Raw genomic sequence first — 24,135 nt, 5'->3', positions numbered from 1 at the left:
CAGTACAATCGTGTATGTGGATGGTTCTTCCACTAAAAACGCTTATGGACAAACACAATCTGGATATGCTGTTGTCACAAATTCAGAAGTATTGGATTCTGCTTCATTGCCATCCTCATTTTCAGCACAAGCAGCTGAATTAGTTGCTTTAACTGCAGCTTGCTATCTGTTTAAAGGTACGGCTGTATCAATTTATACAGACAGCCAGTACGCTTTCAGCACAGTGCATGTGTTTGCAAAACTGTGGGAAGAGCGTGGAATGGTGACATCATCTGGAAAGCCAGTGACTCATGCCACTCTCCTAACTGCACTACTGAAAGCTGTGAAATTGCCTAAACAAATTGCTATATGCAAATGTGCGGCTCACACCAAAGGCTCTGACAGTATTTCAAAAGGAAATGATTTTGCTGACAGAGCAGCAAAAGAGGCAGCAGCAGCTTCTTCTATTTTTGTTGTACAGGAAACTACTCCAGATTTGCATTTAGGTCATACACTGCTTGCTGACATGCAACAGCAGGCAACTGACAGAGAAAAACAAATGTGGATAGCTAAAGGAGCTACGTATGCAAATGATTTGTACGTATGACCACAAAAGAAACCCATATTGCCAAAAAATATGTTTAAATGGGCAGCTATTATGAGCCATGGCGTGACGCATGTCTCATCAGGGGGTATGATATCGCAATTGCAATCTATTTTTTGTCTTTATGGGTTCGATGCATATGCAAAACAGCATTGTAGAGCATGCATGACATGTGCAAAACACAACTCACAAGGCAATTTGAGACCCCAAAGAGGCAAATTTCCAACACCACAATATCCCTTTCAAGTGATTCATATGGATTATATACAGCTGAGTAAACATGAAGGGAAGGAATTTTGTTTAGTCATAATTGATGCCTTCTCAAAATGGGTAGAATTGTTCCCTACAAAACATGCAGATGCACTTACAGTGGCTAAGGCATTGTGCAAAGACATCATTCCATGATTTGGAATACCAGAAACAGTCTATTCAGATAATGGAGCGCATTTTGCTAATACAATAGTGCAATACGTAGGAGAAGCGCTACAGGTCAATCTCAAAAATCATTGTGCTTATCATCCACAAAGCGCCGGATTAGTGGAAAGGATGAATGGAACAGTAAAAAACAGACTTAGAAAGACAATGGAGGAAACAGGCAGACCATGGACGCACTGTGTAGATTTGGTAAAAATGTATATAAACATAACTAGTACCATGGGGTTGACACCGTATGAAACATTGTTTGGCAGAAAATATCGATTGCCATATTATGGACAAATTTGGGATGTACCTGAGGAAGCCAATTTGGCGGATTACATGAGAAAAATGTTAGAAGGACAACGAGGGAGAGTTCCAAACACTGATGATCCCATTTCTCCACAGGAGGACCCTAAAGTGGTACCTGGAGACTGGGTGTTGATAAGAAGCATCAAGAGAAAACACTGGCATTCACCTAAATGGGAAAGGCCCCATCAAGTACTACTCACAACACCCACAGCCTTGAAAATTGGGGAAAGAAGTACATGGATTCATTTGACTCACTGTAAGAAAGTCATTTCTGCAGACACAGACAAACAGTAAGAACAGTAGGACAAGACTAGTAATAGTGTGTGAGCTTGGTGTTAAGATCCAGGTTAGACACGAAAGCTAGCAGAAGACATTAAGAAGCCACTGTTCTGAACATAGGTGTGCTGTAGTGTGCAGAAATGGCGAAAGAAAAAAAACAAAAGAACGAGGGTTTCTGGACCCCATGGACAGTCCTTGTTATGCTACTTTTCTTTTTCGGATTGGGCTTATTATTAAAAGCCATAAGCACGAGACATGATAATAAGGATCACCTCCGCAGATTGCAGAGACCAAAAAGAAGTAACGAAGACCCCAGTCCGATAATAAATGCCACAGTACATAGCTGTGATAGGAACAATGCGTACCGATTTGGTATACAAGCCTGCATTCCTAGAAAAGCTTCTGTGGTCATCTCTGTACCATATAGTGCTCTTACCCATGGAATATGGGATGGTGGGGATGGTGACAGAGGGACTAATTACGGAAATAGTTTCTCATGGTATATGACCAATGATCAACAAGATAAGAGATGGGAAACGTTGGTAGCCGATGAATGGAGTAGATGGACACCAAGATGGGCACAAACCGAGTGGGCTAAGTACCAGAGTCAAATTCTCAAAATGTAACAAACAGATGATAAGCTGTCTATAGTGGTGAATACCACAGAAAAAGGAACCATATTCCCACCTGATATAGAGGGAGACTGTTGGTTGTTCCTCCTTTGGGTATACAAAAAAGGAAAAGATCCGTATTTCCATTTTTTCCTCTGTGAAACAGATAGAGTACAGCAACCAATATTGACCGAATTAAGTACGTCAAAGGGGGTGTCCATACAAGTAAAGGGGGTGCCCATACAAGTAAAGGGGGTGTCCGTACAAGGCACAAAAGACATGAAGGCAGATGACTGGTTCCTAGTAACTACAGGAATTAGTGGACAAAATAACAATTGGCTTTTAATGGCAGAACAAGCAGGACTAGCAGCAAAGAAGGACTGTGTTGTATGTATGGGACCCAGACCTATATTACAGGTAATACCGGCAGCATTACCCAAAGACTGTCTGTTGACTATTATGACACAGACATACATTGCGGCAAACAACAATTGTTCTAAGTGGGACAAGATCTATCCATTGACCAAATTGACTAAGATCAAACCTTTATTTTCAAGCAAAGTTGGGCATGCTAACCATACATGTGTACACTTGACAGGGACAAGTAAGACTTTGGGTAGCTTAAGCCACACTACCTGGTGTAAGAATGTGGTCCATAGTACTCCCACATTCAAACCTGTCGGTAGGAGTGATGTATGGTGGTGGTGTGGTGATAACAGAATCTTTGACAGACTGCCACGAAATGTGTCAGGTTATTGTGCATTAATATCATTATTGTTACCCATGACCCCTGAAGACGTTACGACATATGCAGCCTCTCTTATTCCTGAAGATTGGCAGAAAGGCATAGCCAGACATAGAGTAAAAAGAGAGTGGAAAGGAGTAGGAAATCCAACATATATTGACGCAATAGGAGTCCCCAGAGGAGTGCCTGACGAGTATAAACTGGTTGATCAAATAGCAGCTGGATTCGAATCTTCCATCTGTTGGTGGTGTTCAATTAATAAAAACGTGGACAGAATAAACTACATCCACTACAATGTGCAGAAATTAGGAAATTGGACTGAGGAAGGATTTAAGGCTGTCCATTCACAGTTAGAAGCCACGTCCCTTATGGCCTTCCAGAATCGTATTGCTCTGGATATGTTGTTGGCGGAGAAAGGAGGTGTTTGTGCCATGTTCGGAGAACAATGCTGCACATTCATTCCCAACAACACGGCTGCAGACGGCAGTCTCACTCAAGCCATTGACGGGCTGAGGACGTTGAACAGGAAGATGAAAGAGCACAGTGGAGTAAACACCGAAGGCTGGGATTGGTGGCTGGAAGGGATGGGAAGATGGAGGTCTTTGATTTCTTCACTATTAGTGTCTATAGCAGTATTTGCTGCAATTCTAACATTGTGTGGATGTTGTTGTATTCCATGTCTCCGAGGCCTTGTAAATAGAATGATAACCGCAGCAATAAGTCCAGGACCAGGAGGGGGACCAGCATCATATCCACTCCTGGGGCAAGACGACACCGAGGAGGACAATGACTCCCATGACCTGTACCCAGACCCATGGAAATATGATGACCCAGACACCGATGATAGTGACAATGATGACATCACCTCTGGGGTGTAAGCCTATAGAACATACCATGATGAACCTCTTAGTGAAAATCTCAAAAAGAAGTGCTAAGCTAGGTGATAACTACTACTGTATGTTTAACAGGTGATAAACAGGAGGGAAATGTTAAAGATTTTATATATATATATGTTATCACTGTTAAACATTTGTACCTTTTGTCTTCTTTCTGATGAGAACGGTGTTGTGCTGTTTGCACTTAAACCCGAGAATGTACGTGTTATTCAACCTTGTTTTAGCATGCTGGGGTCAATCTGAACTGGGAATGAGGAGCGGGATGTACTTATTATTATTATTACACAACTTGTTTTAGTAGCCGCTAACGACTGGGAGTAAAAGAACTGAAGGTTGAATTTTGACTGATTATGATGTGATGCTTAGTGTTCCAGGCAGATGCAGAACAGCTGATAACTGCGAACGGGATGTGCTGACCTTCGACGATAAGAGTAAAAGAAAGAAACTGTTTTTCCTTACAGCTGCACTTATTGACGTATGTGTTTATGTTACGGGAAGAAACTTGTCTCGCGTTGTCCCCCCCCCCCTTAGGACAAGTTTCATGATGTAATGAGGGCTTCTCTAATAAAAGAGCGGGAGAACAGGCCAGACTTTAGTGTAGCTTTGGTGTACAGCCTGGCCGCACTCCGCGCGTGATTAATTTGACTTTCTGTCTCACTGGTGTTTCTTGACTCTGTTTGTCTTGTTAAAGGTTTTAAAAATGTTTGGAGGAGAAAATACCCAACAGTTTTGCTGGATACCTGCTGGACAAGACAACCCTCACACAGGTGGCATTATGGAATTTTAGTCATCTAAGATATACCAAGACTGAACTGTGTCCACCACTAATTACACGTACTGCGTATCTGGAAAGTATTCACAGCGCTTCAATTTTTCCACATTTTGTTGTTATAGCCTTATAAATGGTAAATGGACTGCATTTATATAGCGCTTTTCCATCTGATTCAGACGCTCAAAGCGCTTTACAGTTATGCCTCACATTCACCCCGATGTTAGGGTGCTGCCATACTAGGCGCTCACTACACACCGGGAGCAATGGGGGATTAAAGGCCTTGCCCAAGGGCCCTTAGTGATTTTCCAGTCAGGCGGGGATTTGAACCCATGATCTTCTTGACTCAAGCCCAACACCTTAACCACTAGACCATCACCTCCCCCCTTATTCCAAAATGGAGTAAATTCATTTTTACCATCAAACTTCTACTCGTAACACCCCATAATGACTAGATGAAAAAGGATTTTCTGAAACTTTTGCAAATTTATAAACAAACAAACCCCTCCTAAGAAATCACATGTGCATAAGTATTCACACCCTTTGCTCATTACTTTGTTGATGTACATTTGGCAGCAATTACAGCCTCAAGTCTTCTAGAATATGGTGACATATGCTTGGTGCACCTATCTTTGGACAGTTTCATCCATTCGTCTTTGCAGCACCTCTCAAGCTCCATCAGGTTGGGGAGCATTGTGCACAGCCATTTTCAGATCTCTCCAGAGATGTTCAATCTGATTCAGGTCTGGGCTCTGGCTGGGCCACTCAAGGATTCCTGAAGACACTCCTTTGATATCTTGGCTGTGTGCTTAGGGTCACTGTCCTACTGAAAGGTGAACCGTCACCACCATCTGAGATCAAGAACGCTCTGGAGCCGGTTTTCATCCAGGATGTCTCTGTACATTGCTGCATTCATCTCTCCCTCAATCGTGACTAGTCTCCCAGTTCCTGCCGCTGAAAAACATCCCCACAGCATTATGCTACCACCACCATGCTTCATTGTAGGGATGGTGCCTGGTTTCCTCCAAACATGACGTCTGGCATTCACACCAACGAGTTCAATCTTTATTTCATCAGACCAGAGAATTTTGTTTCTCACGGTCAGAGTCCTTCAGGTGTCTTTTGGCAAATTCCAGGTGGCTGTCTCATAGGTGTCAACCTGACTCCAGAAAGAGCAAAGAGGGTGCAGGTTTTTTGGAACCACCAACTCCACCAGGTGATTTCACTGATTAAATCAAATCAAATCAATTTTATTTATATAGCGCCAAATCACAACAAACAGTCGCCCCAAGGTGCTTTATATTGTAAGGCAAAAGCCATACAATAATTACAGAAAAACCCCAACGGTCAAAACGACCCCCTGTGAGCAAGCACTTGGCGAGAGTGGGAAGGAAAAACTCCCTTTTAACAGGAAGAAACCTCCAGCAGAACCAGGCTCAAGGAGGGGCAGTCTTCTGCTGGAACTGGTTGGGGCTGAGGGAGAGAACCAGGAAAAAGACATGCTGTGGAGGGGAGCAGAGATCAATCACTAATGATTAAATGCAGAGTGGTGCATACAGAGCAAAAAGAGAAAGAAACACTCAGTGCATCATGGGAACCCCCCAGCAGTCTAAGTCTATAGCAGCATAACTAAGGGATGGTTCAGGGTCACCTGATCCAGCCCTAACTATAAGCTTTAGCAAAAAGGAAGGTTTTAAGCCTAATCTTAAAAGTAGAGAGGGTATCTGTCTCCCTGATCCAAATTGGGAGCTGGTTCCACAGGAGAGGAGCCTGAAAGCTGAAGGCTCTGCCTCCCATTCTACTCTTAAAAACCCTACGAACTACAAGTAAGCCTGCAGTCTGAGAGCGAAGCGCTCTATTGGGGTGATATGGTACTATGAGGTCCCTAAGATAAGATGGGACCTGATTATTCAAAACCTTATAAGTAAGAAGAAGAATTTTAAATTCTATTCTAGAATTAACAGGAAGCCAATGAAGAGAGGCCAATATGGGTGAAATATGCTCTCTCCTTCTAGTCCCTGTCAGTACTCTTGCTGCAGCATTTTGAATTAACTGAAGGTGTTTCAGGGAACTTTTAGGACAACCTGATAATAATGAATTACAACAGACGGGATGAGTTCAGCTGTCAGGTTGACACCTGTACCTGCCATGTACCTTTTACTAAGGCACTAAGGCTTCCGTCTGGCCACTCTATCATAAAGGCAGGATTGGTGGATTGATGATTGTCTTTCTGGAAGGTTCTCCTCTCTCCACAGAGGAATGCAGAGTGACTATCAGGTTCTTGGTCACCTGTCTGCTTAAGGCCCTTTTCCCTCATTCGCTCAGTTTAGACGGGTGGCCAGCTGTAAGAAGAGTCCTGGTGGATCCAAACTTCTTCCATTCACAGATGATGGAGACCACTGTGCTCAATGGGACCTTCAAAGCAGCACAAATGTTTCTGTACCCTTTCCCAGATTTGTGCCTCAAAACAATCCTTTCTCGGAGTTCTACAGTCAGTTCCTTTGTTTTCATGGCTTGGTTTATACTCTGACATGCACTGTCAACTGTAGGAGCTTATATGTAAACATGGGTGTGGCTTTCCAAATCATGTCCAATCAACTGAATTTACCCCAGTTGGGCTTCAGTTAAGCTGTAGAAACATCTTAAGGATGGTCCGTGGAAACGGGATGCACCTGGGGAAAAAATTAATTTACTCCATTTTGGAATAAGGCTGTAAAAGATGTTGTTGCCTTCTTGCTCTCGGCCGAGATGGTTGCATTTTTCTCTTCTCCCTCCCTCCTTATCTTTCCTGCTTCTGTGGCGTGTTGTCTGTGAGGCTGCAGCTTTGCTCTTCTGGAAACAGCAAAAATGGATTTGTTTAAGTGGTCTCTGAACGCAATTGACACTATTTTTTCTACAAGACACTCGGGAGCAGAGGACCCGACCTGTCCTCCCGGGACACATGTGATGGGCTACGTGATGGACAGTTGGAGGAAATGGCAGGTCATGTGCCTTTACACGCTGTCTGTGGAGGACGTCGAAGATGTGTATATATATATATTTGGCATGGTGGTGACCGGGTTTCTGCTGTGTGGAGCGGGCATAGTGCTGGTTTACCAGAAAATTAAGAAAGTGGAAGCGACACTAATTGGCCCATCCTGGCTGCCCCACATGATTGATTCGATTGAAAGGACAGTGTCAGCTCAGTCGGCGGGTGTTAACCGCGCGTTGGATACCATCTCCAAGAAGATTGCTGCACTGGGAAACCGCATTGATCGTTTGTGATGACCACATCTCCTCTCTTAATTCAGATCTATTGGAAGCCACTCTGTCTGTCTCAGACTGTGGAATCTTTCAGGCGTCTGCTAATCTGGATTTTCATTCGGCTTCCCAAAACACAGCTGCACTTCAAGGCCCCTGTGATAAAAATCTCCTGGAGAGGAGCAACGCTCATGCCTCACCCCCCTCGTCTCCCCCCCGCCCTCAGCTTCTCCAGCTCTGACGTTGACTGTGGAGAGTGGACTGTTCAGGGCTGGGCCCCTCCTCCCTCCAGATTGGTCGAACAAGGCCGTTGATGGTGCCTAAAGGCGGCCTCCGGGTGTTCTGTCTGATAACTGGACTCTTATAAATCTCGGTCGTCTTCTCTCGTCCTGTTGTTGTGTGTGATCATTGTTTATTGTGCTGATGGGTTTTTTTCCTGCTTTGCTGCTGCAAAGGTTTTTCTTTCCCAAGTTTTTACCTTGTGTGTGCTTTTTTATGTGTGTTCATGTACCGGGCCGGCTTTGTCATGAGGCCGGTCAAGGTTTGCTCAGCCCTGCTGATGACCATAAGGCAGGGATATACATCTGGAGCTGGTCCCCGGGCGCCTAAAGGCGACTTCTGCTCCTAACTGGCAATTAGGATGGGTTAAATACAGTAATCACATTTCATTGTGCAGGGAACATGTTCCTTTGTGCATATGACAATAAAATTCTTTTGAATCGAACATAACAAAATGTGGAAAGAGTGAAGCGCTGTGAATACTTTGCAGATGCACCGTATTTGTTTCTGTGCAGGCTCTCAGTTGTCCAGGTGGTTTCCATAGTAGAGACGCTTGAATCTTCGACTGGACTGGGTTGCTTGACGCGGGGACATTTCGCTTCAAATCGCAGAAGCTTCCTCAGCTAAAATTCTTGCTCTGGAAGTCTGACTTCTGTCTGACTCTTGTAGAGAAGAAGAAAAGAGATGCACCGTATGTGCAACTAGAGAATAAAAAAGTAACTCCCTTCGGGTGCTCCCTTGTTTGCACTCGGGGTCGCCACAGCAAATCCAAGGTGAATCTGCATGTTGAATTGGCATAGGTTTTATGCCGGATGCCCTTCCTGATGCAACTCCATATTACATGGAGAAATGTGGCAGGGGTGGGACTTGAACCGGGAACCTTCTGCACTGAAACCAAGCGCACTAACCACTTGGCCACCACCCCTGCTTGTGCAACTAGAGAATGTGTGCAGATAATGTTTGTCTGCTGCTTCAGCAGTCACAGTTTCAGGGTCATGTACATACGAGGTCTGTCAATAAAGTATAGGTCCTTTTTATTTTTTTCAAAAACTATATGGATTTCATTCATATGTTCTTACGTCAGACATGCTTGAACCCTCGTGCGCATGAGTGAGTTTTTCCACGCCTGTCGGTGACGTCATTCACCTTTGAGCACTCCTTGTGGGAGGAGTCGTCCAGCCCCTCGTCGGAATTCCTTTGTCTGAGAAGTTGCTGAGAGACTGGTGCTTTGTTTGATCAAAAGTTTTTCTAAAACCTGTGAGACACATCGAAGTGGACACGGTTCGAAAAATTAAGCTGGTTTTCGGTGAAAATTTTAACGGCTGATGAGAGATTTTGAGGTGATACTGTCGCTTTAAGGACTTCCCACGGAGCGAGATGTCGTGCAGCGCTCCCAGGCGCCGTCGTCAGCCTGTTTCAAGCTGAAAACCTCCACATTTCAGGCTCTATTGATCCAGGACGTCGTGAGAGAACAGAGAAGTTTCAGAAGAAGTCCGTTTCAGCATTTTATCCGGATATTCCACTGTTAAAGGAGATTTTTTTAATGAAAGATGTGCGGGCGGATTGCAGCGTCGGCTCGCAGCTGCTGCGACGCTCGGCCACAGGAAAAACACCTCCGTTGGAAACCTTAAGGACAAGTTGGAACATGTCCAGCTGTTAAACAATTTCTCATATACTCACTCCACTGAAAGCCCTCAAAAGCCGCCTGGATTTTACAAATGGTTATCAACACGGAGGTGTTTTTCCTGTGCCGCCGCACCGTGCCGGCTGCGTCCCGACGCGCGGACCCGTCCGCACGTCTGTCATTAAAAAAAACTCTCCTTTAACAGTGGAATATCCGGATAAAATGCTGAAACCGACTTCTTCTGAAACTTCTCTGTTCTCTCACGACATCCTGGATCAATAGAGCCTGAAATGTGGAGGTTTTCAGCTTGGAACAGGCTGACGACGTCTCGCTTCGTGGGAAGTCCTTAAAGCGACAGTATCACCTCAAAATCTCTCATCAGCCGTTAAAATTTTCACCGAAAACCAGCTTAATTTTTCGAACCATATCCACTTCGATGTGTCTCACAGGTTTAGAAAAAAATTTTGATCAAACAAAGCGCCAGTCTCTCAGCAACTTCTCAGACAAAGGAATTCCGACGAGGGGCTGGACGACTCCTCCCACAAGGAGTGCTCACAGGCGAATGACGTCACCGACAGGCGTGGAAAAACTCACGCATGCGCACGAGGGTTCAAGCATGTCTGACGTAAAAACATATGAATGAAATCCATATAGTTTTTGAAAAAAAGAAAAAGGACCTATACTTTATTGACAGCCCTCGTATAATGCAGGCTGAAGTCTGACAGAAATCTCATTTATGTTCCACAGGCATGTGAGAGGCAAATGTTGGGGGCCTGATGGGTTTTAGTCATGCTAATGCTCCCCAGAACCATTTTAACCAAATAAAAATGCCAAAAGGGCAGTGAGAAAAAAATCATTTAACTGTGTATCATACATAGGGCACTACTATGCTACATGCAACTCTAACCAGATGGCTTCTTGCAATTCTTATTTGGTTTTAATAAGAGATTGCCTTATTGTAACATGAAATAATAATAATTCCATGCTAATGTTCTGAAAATATATGAACAGATATGCGGGAAAACTTGACCATGAAAATACTTCTCACACAATTTAACCTATTTTCAATATTCAAGACTGTCAGTAGTTCCACTTTGCAAGTTATGGTACTTCCCTTACCAAAAAATAGTACTGATAAGTATATAAAAAGTAAAATGGAAGTATACTTGAAACATACTTGTATGTACTACTTTTTGGTAAGGGTTCTATGGAGTGATCAATATCAATCCAGGTTCATTTTTTATTTGCCTTTGCTTTCTGTGTTTTTTTGTGTATTGATTTAATGTGAACCTGTCTCACTCTCTTTGCTGTGGCTGCTTTTAGCTGCCTATGCCTGCCTGAGCAGTGGTGGGCACAGTTCCGCTAATCTCCTAACTGCTAATTAGCGAAGCTAACTTTTTTGTTTTCAGCTAACTTCAAAAACCACTAGCGGACCAATTAGCTTCCGATAAATTTAGTTCCAATAACTCTTAGACCGCTAACGTTTTTTTACATAGTTAGTAATGGTGAAAAACATTTATAAACCCTGTTGGCACCTCTCTGCTATGTATTTTGCAGCAGTGAGGCAGCTGAGAGGAGCTGAACTCAACTCTACCCCAGCAAAAGGGGCCTGGCCGCCAGGCTGGCAAGAAAACAAACAAAAAACCCAAGTCATTTTCCTTCACAGCATACAGTGGTCCAGCCGTGAGGCAGACGTCTTGAAAAGGAAAGCAAGTTTGACTTATGGTTTTGATTTATTAATCCAATTAATCCAGATAGTTTAACTCCATCCTCCCTTCAATACGGTGTAGTCGTCCTGTCCCCTTTGCAGAAGAGCACCACCAGAGTATGATGTTTCCACCCCCATGCGTCACGGTTGGGATGGTTTTCTTGGGGTTGTTCTCATCCTCTAAACATGGTAAGTGGAGTTAATTCCAAAAAACTATTTTGGTCTCATCTGACCACATGACCTTCTCTCATGCCTCTTCTGGATCATCCAGATGGTCACTGGTGAACTTCAAACGGGCCTGGACATGCGCTGGCTTGAACAGGGGGACCTTGCTGCCCTGCAGGATTTTAAACCATGACAGCATCATGTGTTACTAATGTAATCTTTGTGACTGTGGTCCCAGCTCTCTTCAGATCATTGACCAGGTCCTCCTGTGTAGTTCTGAGCTTTCTCAGAATCATCCTTACCCCACAAAGTGGTGATCTTGCATGGAATCCCAGACCAAGGGAGACTGACAGTCATCGTGTGTTTCTTCCACTTTCTAATAAACAATCATAACAGTTGTTGTCTTCTACCAAGCTGCTTGCCTGTTGTCCTGTAGTCCATCCCAGCCTTGTGCAGGTCTACAGTTTTGTTCAACTTTACAGTTCTATTTACACGGTGTGAACTCAGATGACTCAGAACTGAGAGGCTTTCTGGAGAGGACAGGGACAATGAAACAGAGGGAGCAGGCAAAACAGACATGGACAACACAAAAAGTCCTGTCAAAGGACCACAAAACACTGGAGGTCATGCAAGCAGTGACTGCTAATAAACTTATTACCACTAACTTAGTACCACTGCTAAGAAACTTGGATTACCACTAAGGTGGATCCACTGTAATGTAGATCCATCTTAGTGCATTTTCAATACTGCAGAATATCTCCACTGATGACAGGCGCAGCTGTTTCAGTAGCCATTTGAGACAAACCTTTCACACAGATGCTTGAAGAAATGTAAAGACAAGCATCTCAGAGAATGCATAGGACACATGCTGTCTACAGTACTCTTAATGGTAAGGTAAAAACTGTTCATTCTAAATCACACTAACATAGGCAGACCAGGTAGCTCAGAGGGATAAAGAAATGGTCTACCAATATGTAGACTTGGATTTGATTCCTGGTCATGCTATCTGCCTGTGTCCTTGGCCCTTGGACAGGACATTTCAACTGCATTGTCCCAGTCCACCCAGCTATTAATGGGTAGCAGCTGTGGCTGGGTAAGTAAACTCATTAGACTTTTGCTCTTTCCAGGGGGAGTCGTAAACTCATACACTTCATGCTATGGAACCAGACATAGGCACCTGCACCAAGGGGCCTATATAGGACTTAAGCCCCGTTTACACATAGACGGTAAACTCTCCCGGAAGCGTCCCGGCAGAGATTTTGCCCCCTCCGGGCCGTTTTAGGGATCAAACGCCGTAGTTAATGCCGGCGCACGGGGGCGTGGTTTGGTTCAGGCTTCACCGGGAATCGTCGAAAAAATTATTCAGCATGTCGAATAATTCCGGGAGCGCTCCCGGAGAATGGCCTGACGATGGAGACAATGCGAACAACGGCGTTTGATACTTTTTAATCGCCGTGTCCACCCAGCGCCTTCTGCCTAATTGGTGGCCGGCGTTGTATCCCTAACCAACGGCGTGTAAAACGGTGATAGAGCCCACATCGGCGTCCTCAAAGGCGTTTTAACCGGCGACAGGCAGACAAAACGCGGCGCTAGTGGACAGTACGCTGTTCTAAATGCCGGTTAACGGCGTTCCAAACGGCCGATAGGCGGCGGTCAGTATAAAAACGCCAGCGCGCTGCATGCAGGTCTCTCACTCGTGGCCAGCTCCAGAAATTTTTGCAGAGAAGCTCCAGTATACCTCCTAAAATAAAATTGGCAGCGGCAAGGACTTACCAAGAGGTCTGGTTCAGAAGCAGAGGGTAGCCCTGTGGTGGAAACGAGCAACACGTTGAGGAGGGGAAAAGGAGAGAAAAGAAAAGGCTGAGAGATGAGCTCCCTGTCACTCCCTCCCCCTGCACTGACAGCTGCTTCAGCCTATTATACTCTGGGGGCGGTGCCTATAAGCAACAGTTCCTGGAGTAACGCAGGATTTGCCTGGATAAATCCAGCGATACACAGGGCATTATTGGCGGCAGCAGAACACCGCCATTCTCACGCGCGTCTTAACCTGCGATTGTAAAGGATAGAACTGAGTATTAACCCCCGTTGCCTGACGTGTGCCAGATGCTACGGCATCAAAACTCTGCTTTATTCGGCGGATTTAGCGTCATTTTATCCGCGTATTTGCGGCTAGTACGGCGCTCAAAACGCCGGCGAAATGCTCCGCCCCTTTCCACCGCGAAAACAGCCGGAACTACCATGAACTTTGGTCTACGTACTACCCGCGGACAAAACCGTCTATGTGTAACCTGGGCTTTACAGTACCTTTTTCTTCACTCACACCAAAATATTGTGTGCTTTGTTTGCTGCATCCTGATGCAGACATGAATGAGAGAGTTTTCTTTTTTGTGCAGGCTGAGTATGTAATAAGTGAGTGTAATACAGTTCTGTATCAAGTACGGGTTGTTACACATTTGAATGATGCATCATCAGTTCTCTATATTTTTGTTTCAAACACAGGCCAGTCCTTTGAAAACTCATTTTATCAATGTCTTTCCATTTCCAGTTTTTTTTTTTTTTTTTTTGGGGGGGGCGGCTCTTTCAGTCACAAAGAACAGTCTACCGTATGTCTTTGGCTTCATGAAATTAACACTATAATATGCAGCATAGCACTGCCCTCTGACCCTTGACAGGCATGCTGGGAAAGTGAGTTTCCTACTGTCTCGTGTCTTGTTGCTGCAATTTTTATTTTAATTTTGGGTGAAAATTTTAAATTGTTTGCAGACGAGACAAACTTTGAGCATACTGGTGATATAAGATTGTGAATCAATTTGAATACTATAGAATGAAATTACCCTATATTGGTGCAGAATATAATACACCATAAAGAGTAACAATTGGAAACTATGTGCCATGAAAGGCAACATTCTGCAGGTTTTCTTTCTAAATTATCAGCTAAATAGGTGATGTCACTGATAGCCACCACTTTATGATGAGGAAAATGTTGTCAGTGAAATTCAGTGATGGTGTTAGAATTCCTACAGACTACAGGCTTTTCATTTCACACTGTTGTTCTTCCCTAACATATATCTGAGAAAAGTGGTGTACCTGGGTAGCAGTGCTGTCACAGGCGTGATGACACAGAGAAGGTAGAAAAGTGGGTCCTGAAGCAACCTCTGCATGGTCCAGTAGGGATTGGAGGGGGAGTAACAGATGGGACAGGAGGCGTTGTAGCACAGAGCCACAGTAAAGAACACAGCTATGCTGTAGGCAATCGAGAGCCAGTTCATCCAAGTCTGCAAAGACACATAGAAGAGTGGGACATCCTCGTTTGCTTACATTATTTTACTTTGCACACACAAAAAGAAATTATTTTACAAAAACAATAACCACCAGGGTCAAAATTATTAGCCTTAAAATGCATATCACTGGTAAATGAAATGTCAAATGAGCTAACTATTCTAAATAAATGAAGAATTATGAAAATATTGATGTATTGTTTAATTTTTGGTGCCATATGTCCTGAGAATTTAATTCATAAACATGGGTAAATTAGCCTGATTTCACCTGCCTCTGATAAACACTCAGAAATGTGAATCTGTGAGAAAGGTGGGCTACGATGACATCATGTGGGACCCCCCCCCCCGAGTCCCTTTATTAAAACAAATGAGGAAAAAAAGATTTTTTGCAGCTCGAAATTTCATGTTATTTTTGTTGACTTTGACGGTGCATACGTCACAATGGTAAACAGGTGTGTTTTGGGAGAATGCAGCAACAGCACTCATGGTGTTTCTTTGTATAGGTGGACAGTTTTCTCAAAGTTAAGATTTTGAGGAGGAGGGTGGGAGCATTTTTTAAGGGCCTCTCAGACAGACTGCAGAAATGAAGCCAAGCACAGCGAGATAATGGTCTTCAAAAAAAATAAAAAATTCCATCTGTGTGGTCAGGAGAACTCCAACAAAGCGTGTTGCCTGTTTTGAAAGCGTGGCCGGCTGTGTTTGTGTCGCTGCATCGTACCATGTTAAGCTAAGCTGATACATGCAGGACAGCGGTGCGTCTCGCAGTGGAAGCTGCACCCGTGATCAGAGAGTCAAAGACAATGTGATGGCGAGTGACAACAGTGATCGCTGTCAACAGGAGACCACTGATGTGGACTAAGCTAAGCTACTGGGAGCCAGTGAGTCTGGTGGGGGAACGCCGTTTACTGTGGACAAAAGACGGCACCACACAGCTGAACAATACGTAACTCTACATGGCTCTGAGTGCGAACACAGCAGAAGTGAAATCAACAACGTCTCTTTCAGGGTATGTAATCATTATTATTCAGTCTTACCAAGACGTATGCAGTGTTTTTTGTTTTGTTTTTCTGAGCACACTGCAAGCTACAAAGAGGCTGAGATGGACATATGTTGATCACAAAAAACAAGAACTTGAATTAAAAGCCCAGTTTTCCAAAGTTTGTCCTCAGTGTGAGAGATGATAGCAGCGTTGTCAAGTCTGACAGGCACATACGAGGGCTGTCAATAAAGTAACGGTCCTTTTTATTTTTTTCAAAAACTATATGGATTTCATTCATATGTTTCTACGTCAGACATGCTTGAACCCTCGTGCGCATGCGTGAGTTTTTCCACGCCTGTCGGTGACGTCATTCGCCTGTGAGCACTCCTTGTGGGAGCAGTCGTCCAGCCCTTCATCGGAATTCCTTTGTCTGAGAAGTTGCTGAGACACTGGCGCTTTATTTGATCAAAATTTTTTCTAAACCTGTGAGACACATCGAAGTGGACACGGTTCGAAAAATTAAGCTGGTTTTCAGTGAAAATTTTAACGGCTGATGAGAGATTTTGAGGTGATTCTGTCGCTTTAAGGACTTCCCACGGTGTGAGACGTCGCTCAGCGCTCTCAGCCGCCGTCGTCAGCCTGTTCAAGCTGAAAACCTCCACATTTCAGGTTCTATTGATCCAGGACGTTGTGAGAGAACAGAGAAGTTTCAGAAGAAGTTGGTTTCAGCATTTTATCCGGATATTCCACTGTTAAAGGAGATTTTTTTAATGAAAGAGGTGCGGACGGGTCCGCGCGTCGGGACGCAGCCGCCGCGACGCTCCGCCACAGGAAAACACCTCTGTTGAAAGCCTTAAGGACAAGTTTGAACAGGTCCTGCCTGTTAAACAATTTCTCATATACTCACTCCACTGAAAGCCATCAAAAGCCGCCTGGATTTTACAAATGGTTATCAACACGGAGGTGTTTTTCCTGTGCCGCCGCACCGCGTCGGCTGCGTCCCGACGCGCGGATCCGTCCGCACGTCTTCCATTAAAAAAAATCTCCTTTAACAGTGGAATATCCGGATAAAATGCTGAAACCGACTTCTTCTGAAACTTCTCTGTTCTCTCACGACGTCCTGGATCAATAGAACCTGAAATGTGGAGGTTTTCAGCTTGAACAGGCTGACGACGGCGGCTGAGAGCGCTGAGCGACGTCTCGCACCGTGGGAAGTCCTTAAAGCGACAGAATCACCTCAAAATCTCTCATCAGCCGTTAAAATTTTCACTGAAAACCAGCTTAATTTTTCGAACCGTGTCCACTTCGATGTGTCTCACAGGTTTAGAAAAAATTTTGATCAAACAACGCGCCAGTCTCTCAGCAACTTCTCAGACAAAGGAATTCCGACGAGGGGCTGGACGACTCCTCCCCCAAGGAGTGCTCACAGGCGAATGACATCACCGACAGGCGTGGAAAAACTCACGCATGCGCACGAGGGTTCAAGCATGTCTGACGTAAAAACATATGAATGAAATCCATATAGTTTTTGAAAAAAATAAAAAGGACCCTTACTTTATTGACAGCCCTCGTAGATGATTAACTGATTAAAGCAGGTGGCACTGCAGCATTCTGCTCAGACCTTCTGCAAACTGTCGCCTCCACCACCACAGAGGCCCAAACAATGCATTTCTTTCTCTAGCACTTTTTGTTCTAAGGTGTTATGTGTTGCTCTTCTAAAATAACATGCCGGTCTTGAAACATTTTAAGTTATTGCCCTGCATTGAATATAATTCATTATTTTGCGATAAATTTAGCCTGAAAGGTTTTGCACATTAACAGTGTCTTTCTCACTAAGTACCGTTGTAAACATGATGACTCCTCGTGTTCTCACTGACCTGCATTGACTGCAAACATTTCAGAGTAGTCAGTTGTTGGGTACCTTATTATGTAGCTGTTCAGGAGCATAATGCATGCATGGTGGGTAAAAGGATGTGGAAGTCAGTAGATGGTATTTGAGGACACAGCAGACAGCCACCTTTCTCTTCCCCATACAGTTGCGGTGAGAGTGTAATTAATTATGTGCTTTTGTGTTGGTGTGTGTGTTCTATTCCTCATTGGATGTCTTTCAAAGAGGCAATTTGAGAAAGCCTATCCTCATTACTACAAGCCCTGGCAAAAATTATGGAATCACCGGCCTCAGAGGATGTTCATTCAGTTGTTTAATTTTGTAGAAAAAAAAGCAGATCACAGACATGACACAAAACTAAAGTCATTTCAAATGGCAACTTTCTGGCTTTAAGAAACACTATAAGAAATCAGGAAAAAACTTGTGGCAGTCAGTAACGGTTACTTTTTTAGACCAAGCAGAGGGAAAAAATATGGACTCACTCAATTCAGAGGAATAAATTATGGAATCACCTTGTAAATTTTCATCCCCAAAACTAACACCTGCATCAAATCAGATCTGCTCGTTAGTGTGCATCTAAAAAGGAGTGATCACACCTTGGAGAGCTGTTGCACCAAGTGGACTGACATGAATCATGATTATCAAACTCTTAAAAGAGGGTAAATCATCACGCAATGTGGCAAAAGATGTTGGCTGTTCACAGTCAGCTGTGTCTAAACTCTGGACCAAATACAAACAACGTGGGAAGGTTGTTAAAGGCAAACATCCTGGTAGACCAAGTAAGACATCAAAGCGTCAAGACAAAAAACTTAAAAACTTAAAGCAATATGTCTCAAAAATCGAAAATGCACAACAAAACAAATGAGGAATGAATGGGAGGAAACTGGAGTCAACGTCTGTGACTGAACTGTAAGAAACCGCCTAAAAGAAATTGTATTTACATACAGAAAAGCTAAACGAAAGCCATCATTAACACCTAAACAGAAAAAAACAAGGTTACAATGGGCTAAGGAAAAGCAATCGTGGACTGTGGATGACTGGATGAAAGTCATATTCTGTGATGAATCTTGAATCTGCATTGGGCAAGGTGATGATGCTGGAACTTTTGTTTGGTGCCGTTCCAATGAGATTTATAAAGATGACTGCCTGAAGAGAACATGTAAATTTCCACAGTCATTGATGATATGGGGCTGCATGTCAAGTAAAGGCACTGGGGAGATGGCTGTCATTACATCATCAATAAATGCACAAGTTTACGTTTATATTTTGGACACTTTTCTTATCCCATCAATTGAAAGGATGTTTGGGGATGATGAAATCATTTTTCAAGATGATAATGCATCTTGCCATAGAGCAACAACTGTGAAAACATTTCTTGCAAAAAGACACATAGGGTCAATGTCATGGCCTGCAAATAGTCCGGATCTTAATCCAATTGAAAAGCTTTGGTGGAAGTTGAAGAAAATGGTCCATGACAAGGCTCCAACCTGCAAAGCTGATCTGTCAACAGCAATCAGAGAAAGTTGGAGCCAGATTGATGAAGAGTACTGTTTGTCACTCATTAAGTCCATGCCTCAGAGACTGCAAGCTGTTATAAAAGCCAGAGGTGGTGCAACAAAATACTAGTGATGTGTTGGAGCGTTCTTTTGTTTTTCATGATCCCATAATTTTTTCCTCAGAATTGAGTGATTCCATATTTTTTTCCCCTCTGCTTGGTCTAAAAAAGTAACCGTTACTGACTGCCACAATTTTTTTCCTGATTTCATATAGTGTTTCTTAAAGCCAGGAAGTTGCCATTTGAAATGACTTTAGTTTGTGTCATGTCTGTGATCTGCTTTTTTCTACAAAATTAAACAACTGAATGAACATCCTCCGAGGCCGGTGATTCCATAATTTTTGCCAGGGGTTGTAGAAACAGAAGTTGTGTTTTTGTTACAAAGACATCTAAAAAACTGATTTTGTTATAATAATAATAATTAGGGCCCGAGTAGGCAACGTCCTACGAGGACCCTATTGTAATTGCGCTGTTTATTATTATTATTATTATTATTATTTATTAGGGCCCGAGTAGGCAACGTCCTACGAGGACCCTATTGTATTGTATTGGATTGGATTCTACAAAGCTCAAGAACTTTAGGCCAATATCTAAAACCCCTTTCTTGGCCAAAGTCTTGGAAAAGGTAGTCTGTGCTCAATTGAGATCGTTTTTGCAGGCTAACAACATCCATGACACTTTTCAATCTGGGTACCGTGAGTTTCATTCTACTGAAACAGCCCTGTTGAAGGTGTCTAGTGACATGATGATGGCAGCTGACACTGGCAAATGTTCTGTGCTGATTCTGTTTGATCTGTCTTCCGCGTTTGATACTGTTGACCATGGCATTCTGATAAACAGATTGCGGGATTTGGTTGGAATGTCAGGTTGTGTTTTAGAGTGGTTTACCTCTTACCTGACTGGTAGAACTTTTAGTGTGACGGTGGGCAATGCAGTGTCGGAATCTGCAGATCTTCTGTGGGGTGTGCCACAGGGATCGGTCTTGGGACCTCTTTTGTTCTCGTATCTCCTTCCTCTCAGCAAGCTGATCCAGCAGTTCAGTGATGTGTCCTATCATTTGTATGCCGATGATCTGCAGCTGTACTGCTCTTTTAAGACAACTGAGCCACAGAAACTCTGCTCTCTCACAAATTGTTTGGCCAAAATTAAGGAATAGCTCACTGAGAACAGTCTGCAGTTAAATTCCAATAAGACTGAGACTCTGATTGTAGCACCAGATAGTGCTGTACTTGGAATTAAGCAGCATCTCGGTAGCCTAAGCTGTACGGCCAAAAGCAGCCTGCGTAACCTGGGTGTCATTTTGGATGGAGGGATGTCTTTGGAGCAGCACACAAATTACCTGGTTAAGAACAGTTTTTTCCAAATTCGGAACATCTCTAAGCTCCGTAAGATGGTGACTTTAAAAGAGCTTGAGATGATTGTTCATGCGTTCGTCTCATCGCGTTTGGATTATTGTAACAGTCTCTTCACCTGTCTGAATAAGGAGTTGGCCCGCCTGCAGGTTGTGCAAAATTCTGCTGCGCGCCTGCTTACCCGCACCCGCAGGAGGGACCATATTATTCCTATTCTTAATACTTTGCATTGGCTGCCTGTCTCCTACAGGATTCATTACAAAATCCTGGTACTGACTTTTAGAGCTCTGCATGGACAGGCACCAGAGTACATCAGGGACCTGATCCAGCCTTATGCTTCCTCCAGGAGCCTCAGGTCGTCCAATCAGAACCTGTTGATGGTTCCTCGGACTTGTTTTAAAACCCGCGGGGACAGATCTTTTAAAGCGTGGCGCCTAGCCTCTGGAATGAGCTTCCCTGTGCCCTTCGTTCTCTGGATTGTATAGATACTTTTAGAAGGCAACGCATTTCTTTAAGTTAGCTTTTTAGCCTAATATTGTATTTTATTGTTTTCGTATGTTATTTTTAGATTATTTTGTATGCCATGTGCAGCGCTTTGTGACCCTGGTCTGTGAAAGGCACTTTATAAATAAAGCTTACTTACTTACTTATTGTAATTGTGCTGTTTATTATTATTATTATTATTTATTAGGGCCCGAGTAGGCAACGTCCTACGAGGACCCTATTGTAATTGAGCTGTTTATTATTATTATTTATTATTATTATTATTAGGGCCAGAGTAGGCAACGTCCTACGAGGACCCTATTGTAATTGCACTGTTTATTATGGCCAGAGTAGGCAACGTCCTACGAGGACCCTATTGTAATTGCGCTGTTTATTATGGCCAGAGTAGGCAACGTCCTACGAGGACCCTATTGTAATTGCGCTGTTTATTATTATTTATTATTATTATTATTACTATTCTCACTTTTGAAATCGAAATTTCGGCCTCTTCCCATGCTCAAAAACTCACCAAACTTTCCAAAGTTGTCCGGCCGGATCCGAAATTCGATATTTTGGGGGCGTCGCACATGGTCGTAGAAAAATCGCGAAATAGCACCCCCTAGAAATTTTCAAAAACCCCTCCGCATTGGGCTTTTTTCGTCATAGCCTCATGAAATTCGGTACACATATTTACCATGCCAGGACGCACGAAAGTCTCTTACTGTCATGGTGAAATATCAACAGGAAGTCAGCCATTTTGATTTTAAGTTTCGATTTTGAGCAAATTTTTGCCATTTTTGGCCATTTCCACTACTTACATTTGAACGAACTCGTCCTAGGGATTTTATCCCATCGTCTTCAAATTTGGTCCAAATCATCACAACACAATGGTGATCAAAAGTTATCAAAAGATTCTAATTAAGTCAAAAGGCGTGGCTGCTAGGGGTCGTCAAACTTTGGCGAGCTTTTCGGAGCGCGCCATTTAACTTCGAACGGCTGTCACGCCGACATACATCATCGCAGATCCTTCAAACTTGCTGAACATGATGAGGGCTCTGCCCTGAATGTCTACATATCTTAAGTTCCCACCTGCGCCATAGCGCCCCCCGGTGGTGGTGGGAAATGTCCTATTTTTACTTTAAGAGGTCCTGATGTCACATGCTTAACCCAATCAACTTCATTCCACTTCTAAAACATGCAGAACAAATTGTTGAACGTAGGCAATGAACACCGTGAAGTTATGAGTAACGGCGTCCGTGTGGGGGCGTGCCGAATATTGCCCATACGCCATGAAATTATGTTCTTCCTTTTGACGGCTTTAATTTTGTCACATCAGCATGAAAATTGATACACAGGTCGAGCACGACAACCTCTTACAATTCATAGGAGCGTCGCCCATGGGAGGGGCAAAATGCCTCAATAGCGCCCCCTTGAAACTTTCAAAAACCCCTCCCCATAGGGTTATTTTGGAGTAGGGAGATGAAAATTGGTACACGTGTGACTTGCATAGACGTACAAAAAAGTCTCTTGCACCATGGGTCTACGCTAAACAGGAAGTCGGCCATTTTGAATTTTCTTCTCATTTTGGCGTGATTTCCACATGTTGTATTTGAACGAACTCCTCCTAGGAATTTTGTCCGATGCACTTCAAATTTCTTCCACATCATCCACAGACGATACTGACCAAAAGTTATCGAAAGCTTTTCTTTATGTCGGAGGGTGTGGCCGGTATGGCGCCGCCATTTTGACCCTTCGTCATGGAACATTATACTTAAACAGGTCCTGATGTCACATACTTAACACCATCAACTTCCTTCCACTTCTAAAACATGCTGAACAACTTGGTGAACATAAGCGATGATCGCCATGAACTTACGAGTAACGGCTTCTGTGTGGTGGTGTACCGAATATCGCCCTTTCGCCATGAAATTACGTTCTTCCTTTTGACGGCTTTAATTTTGTCATATCATCATGAAAATTGATACACAGGTCAAGCATGACAACCTCTTACAATTCATAGGGGCGTTGCCCGTGGGCGGGGCAAAATGCCTCAATAGCGCCCCCTTGAAACTTTCAAAAACCCCTCCCCATAGGGGTTTGTTTGGAGTAGGGAGATGAAAATTGGTACACATTTGTGACTTGCATAGACGTACAAAAAAGTCTCTTGCACCATGAGTCTACTCCAAACAGGAAGTCGGCCATTTTCAATTTTCTTCTCATTTTGAAATGATTTCCACATGTTGTATTTGAACGAACTCCCCCTAGGGATTTTGTCCAATGCACTTCAAATTTCTTTGACAGCATCCAAAGATGATACTGACCAAAAGTTATCGAAAGCTTTTCTCTATGTTGAAGGGTGTGGCTGCTATGGTGCCGCCATTTTGACCCTTTGCCATGGAACATCAAGTCATGATAACTCCTTCAGGCTTTGCCTGATTGACTTGAAACTTGACATGTATTATGATGGTTGGCCCCTGAACACACCCAGCCCCTCTGTTTGTACACTGAGCGCCCCCTAGTGGATGAACAATCAACATGTCATAACTCCTTGATGCATTGTGTGATTTGTTTAAAATTTTAACTGTGTGATGAGTGGTTACCCCTGCATGCACATGCCCACATGTGGTCACAAGGGCACCCAGTGGCCTGGGTAGGCGGTCGCGCGGAACGAGGGCCCGTATATGACTGCTTGCAGTCCTAGTTATTATTATTATTAATTATTAGGGCCCGAGTAGGCAACGTCCTACGAGGACCCTATTGTGATTGCGCTGTTTATTATTATTATTATTATTTATTATTATTATTAGGGCCCGAGTAGGCAACGTCCTACGAGGACCCTACTGTAATTGCGCTGTTTATTATTATTATTATTATTCTCACTCTTGAAATCGAAATTTCAGCCTCTTCCCATACTCACAAACTCGCCAAACCTTCCAAACTCATCCGGCCGGATCCGAAATTCGATATTTTGGGGG

At 43.6% G+C, this 24,135-nt stretch overlaps 1 protein-coding gene across 1 annotated transcript in view; it reads right to left on the bottom strand.

Moving 5' to 3' along the window:
• The window catches only part of atp10a (ATPase phospholipid transporting 10A), a 223,083-nt gene that overhangs the window by 5,222 nt on the left and 193,726 nt on the right, over positions 1–24,135 (bottom strand). Inside the window, exon 20 of the mRNA XM_034180634.1 lies at positions 14,713–14,900. Within this exon, the coding sequence (XP_034036525.1) occupies positions 14,713–14,900 (188 nt within the window). The remainder of the gene's footprint in view (positions 1–14,712; positions 14,901–24,135) is intronic.

This window comes from Thalassophryne amazonica, chromosome 10 (assembly GCF_902500255.1).
Source record: "Thalassophryne amazonica chromosome 10, fThaAma1.1, whole genome shotgun sequence".
NCBI lineage: Eukaryota > Metazoa > Chordata > Actinopteri > Batrachoidiformes > Batrachoididae > Thalassophryne > Thalassophryne amazonica.
Note: the sequence above shows the minus strand (reverse complement) of the source record. Positions and strands in the feature narration are given on the sequence as shown.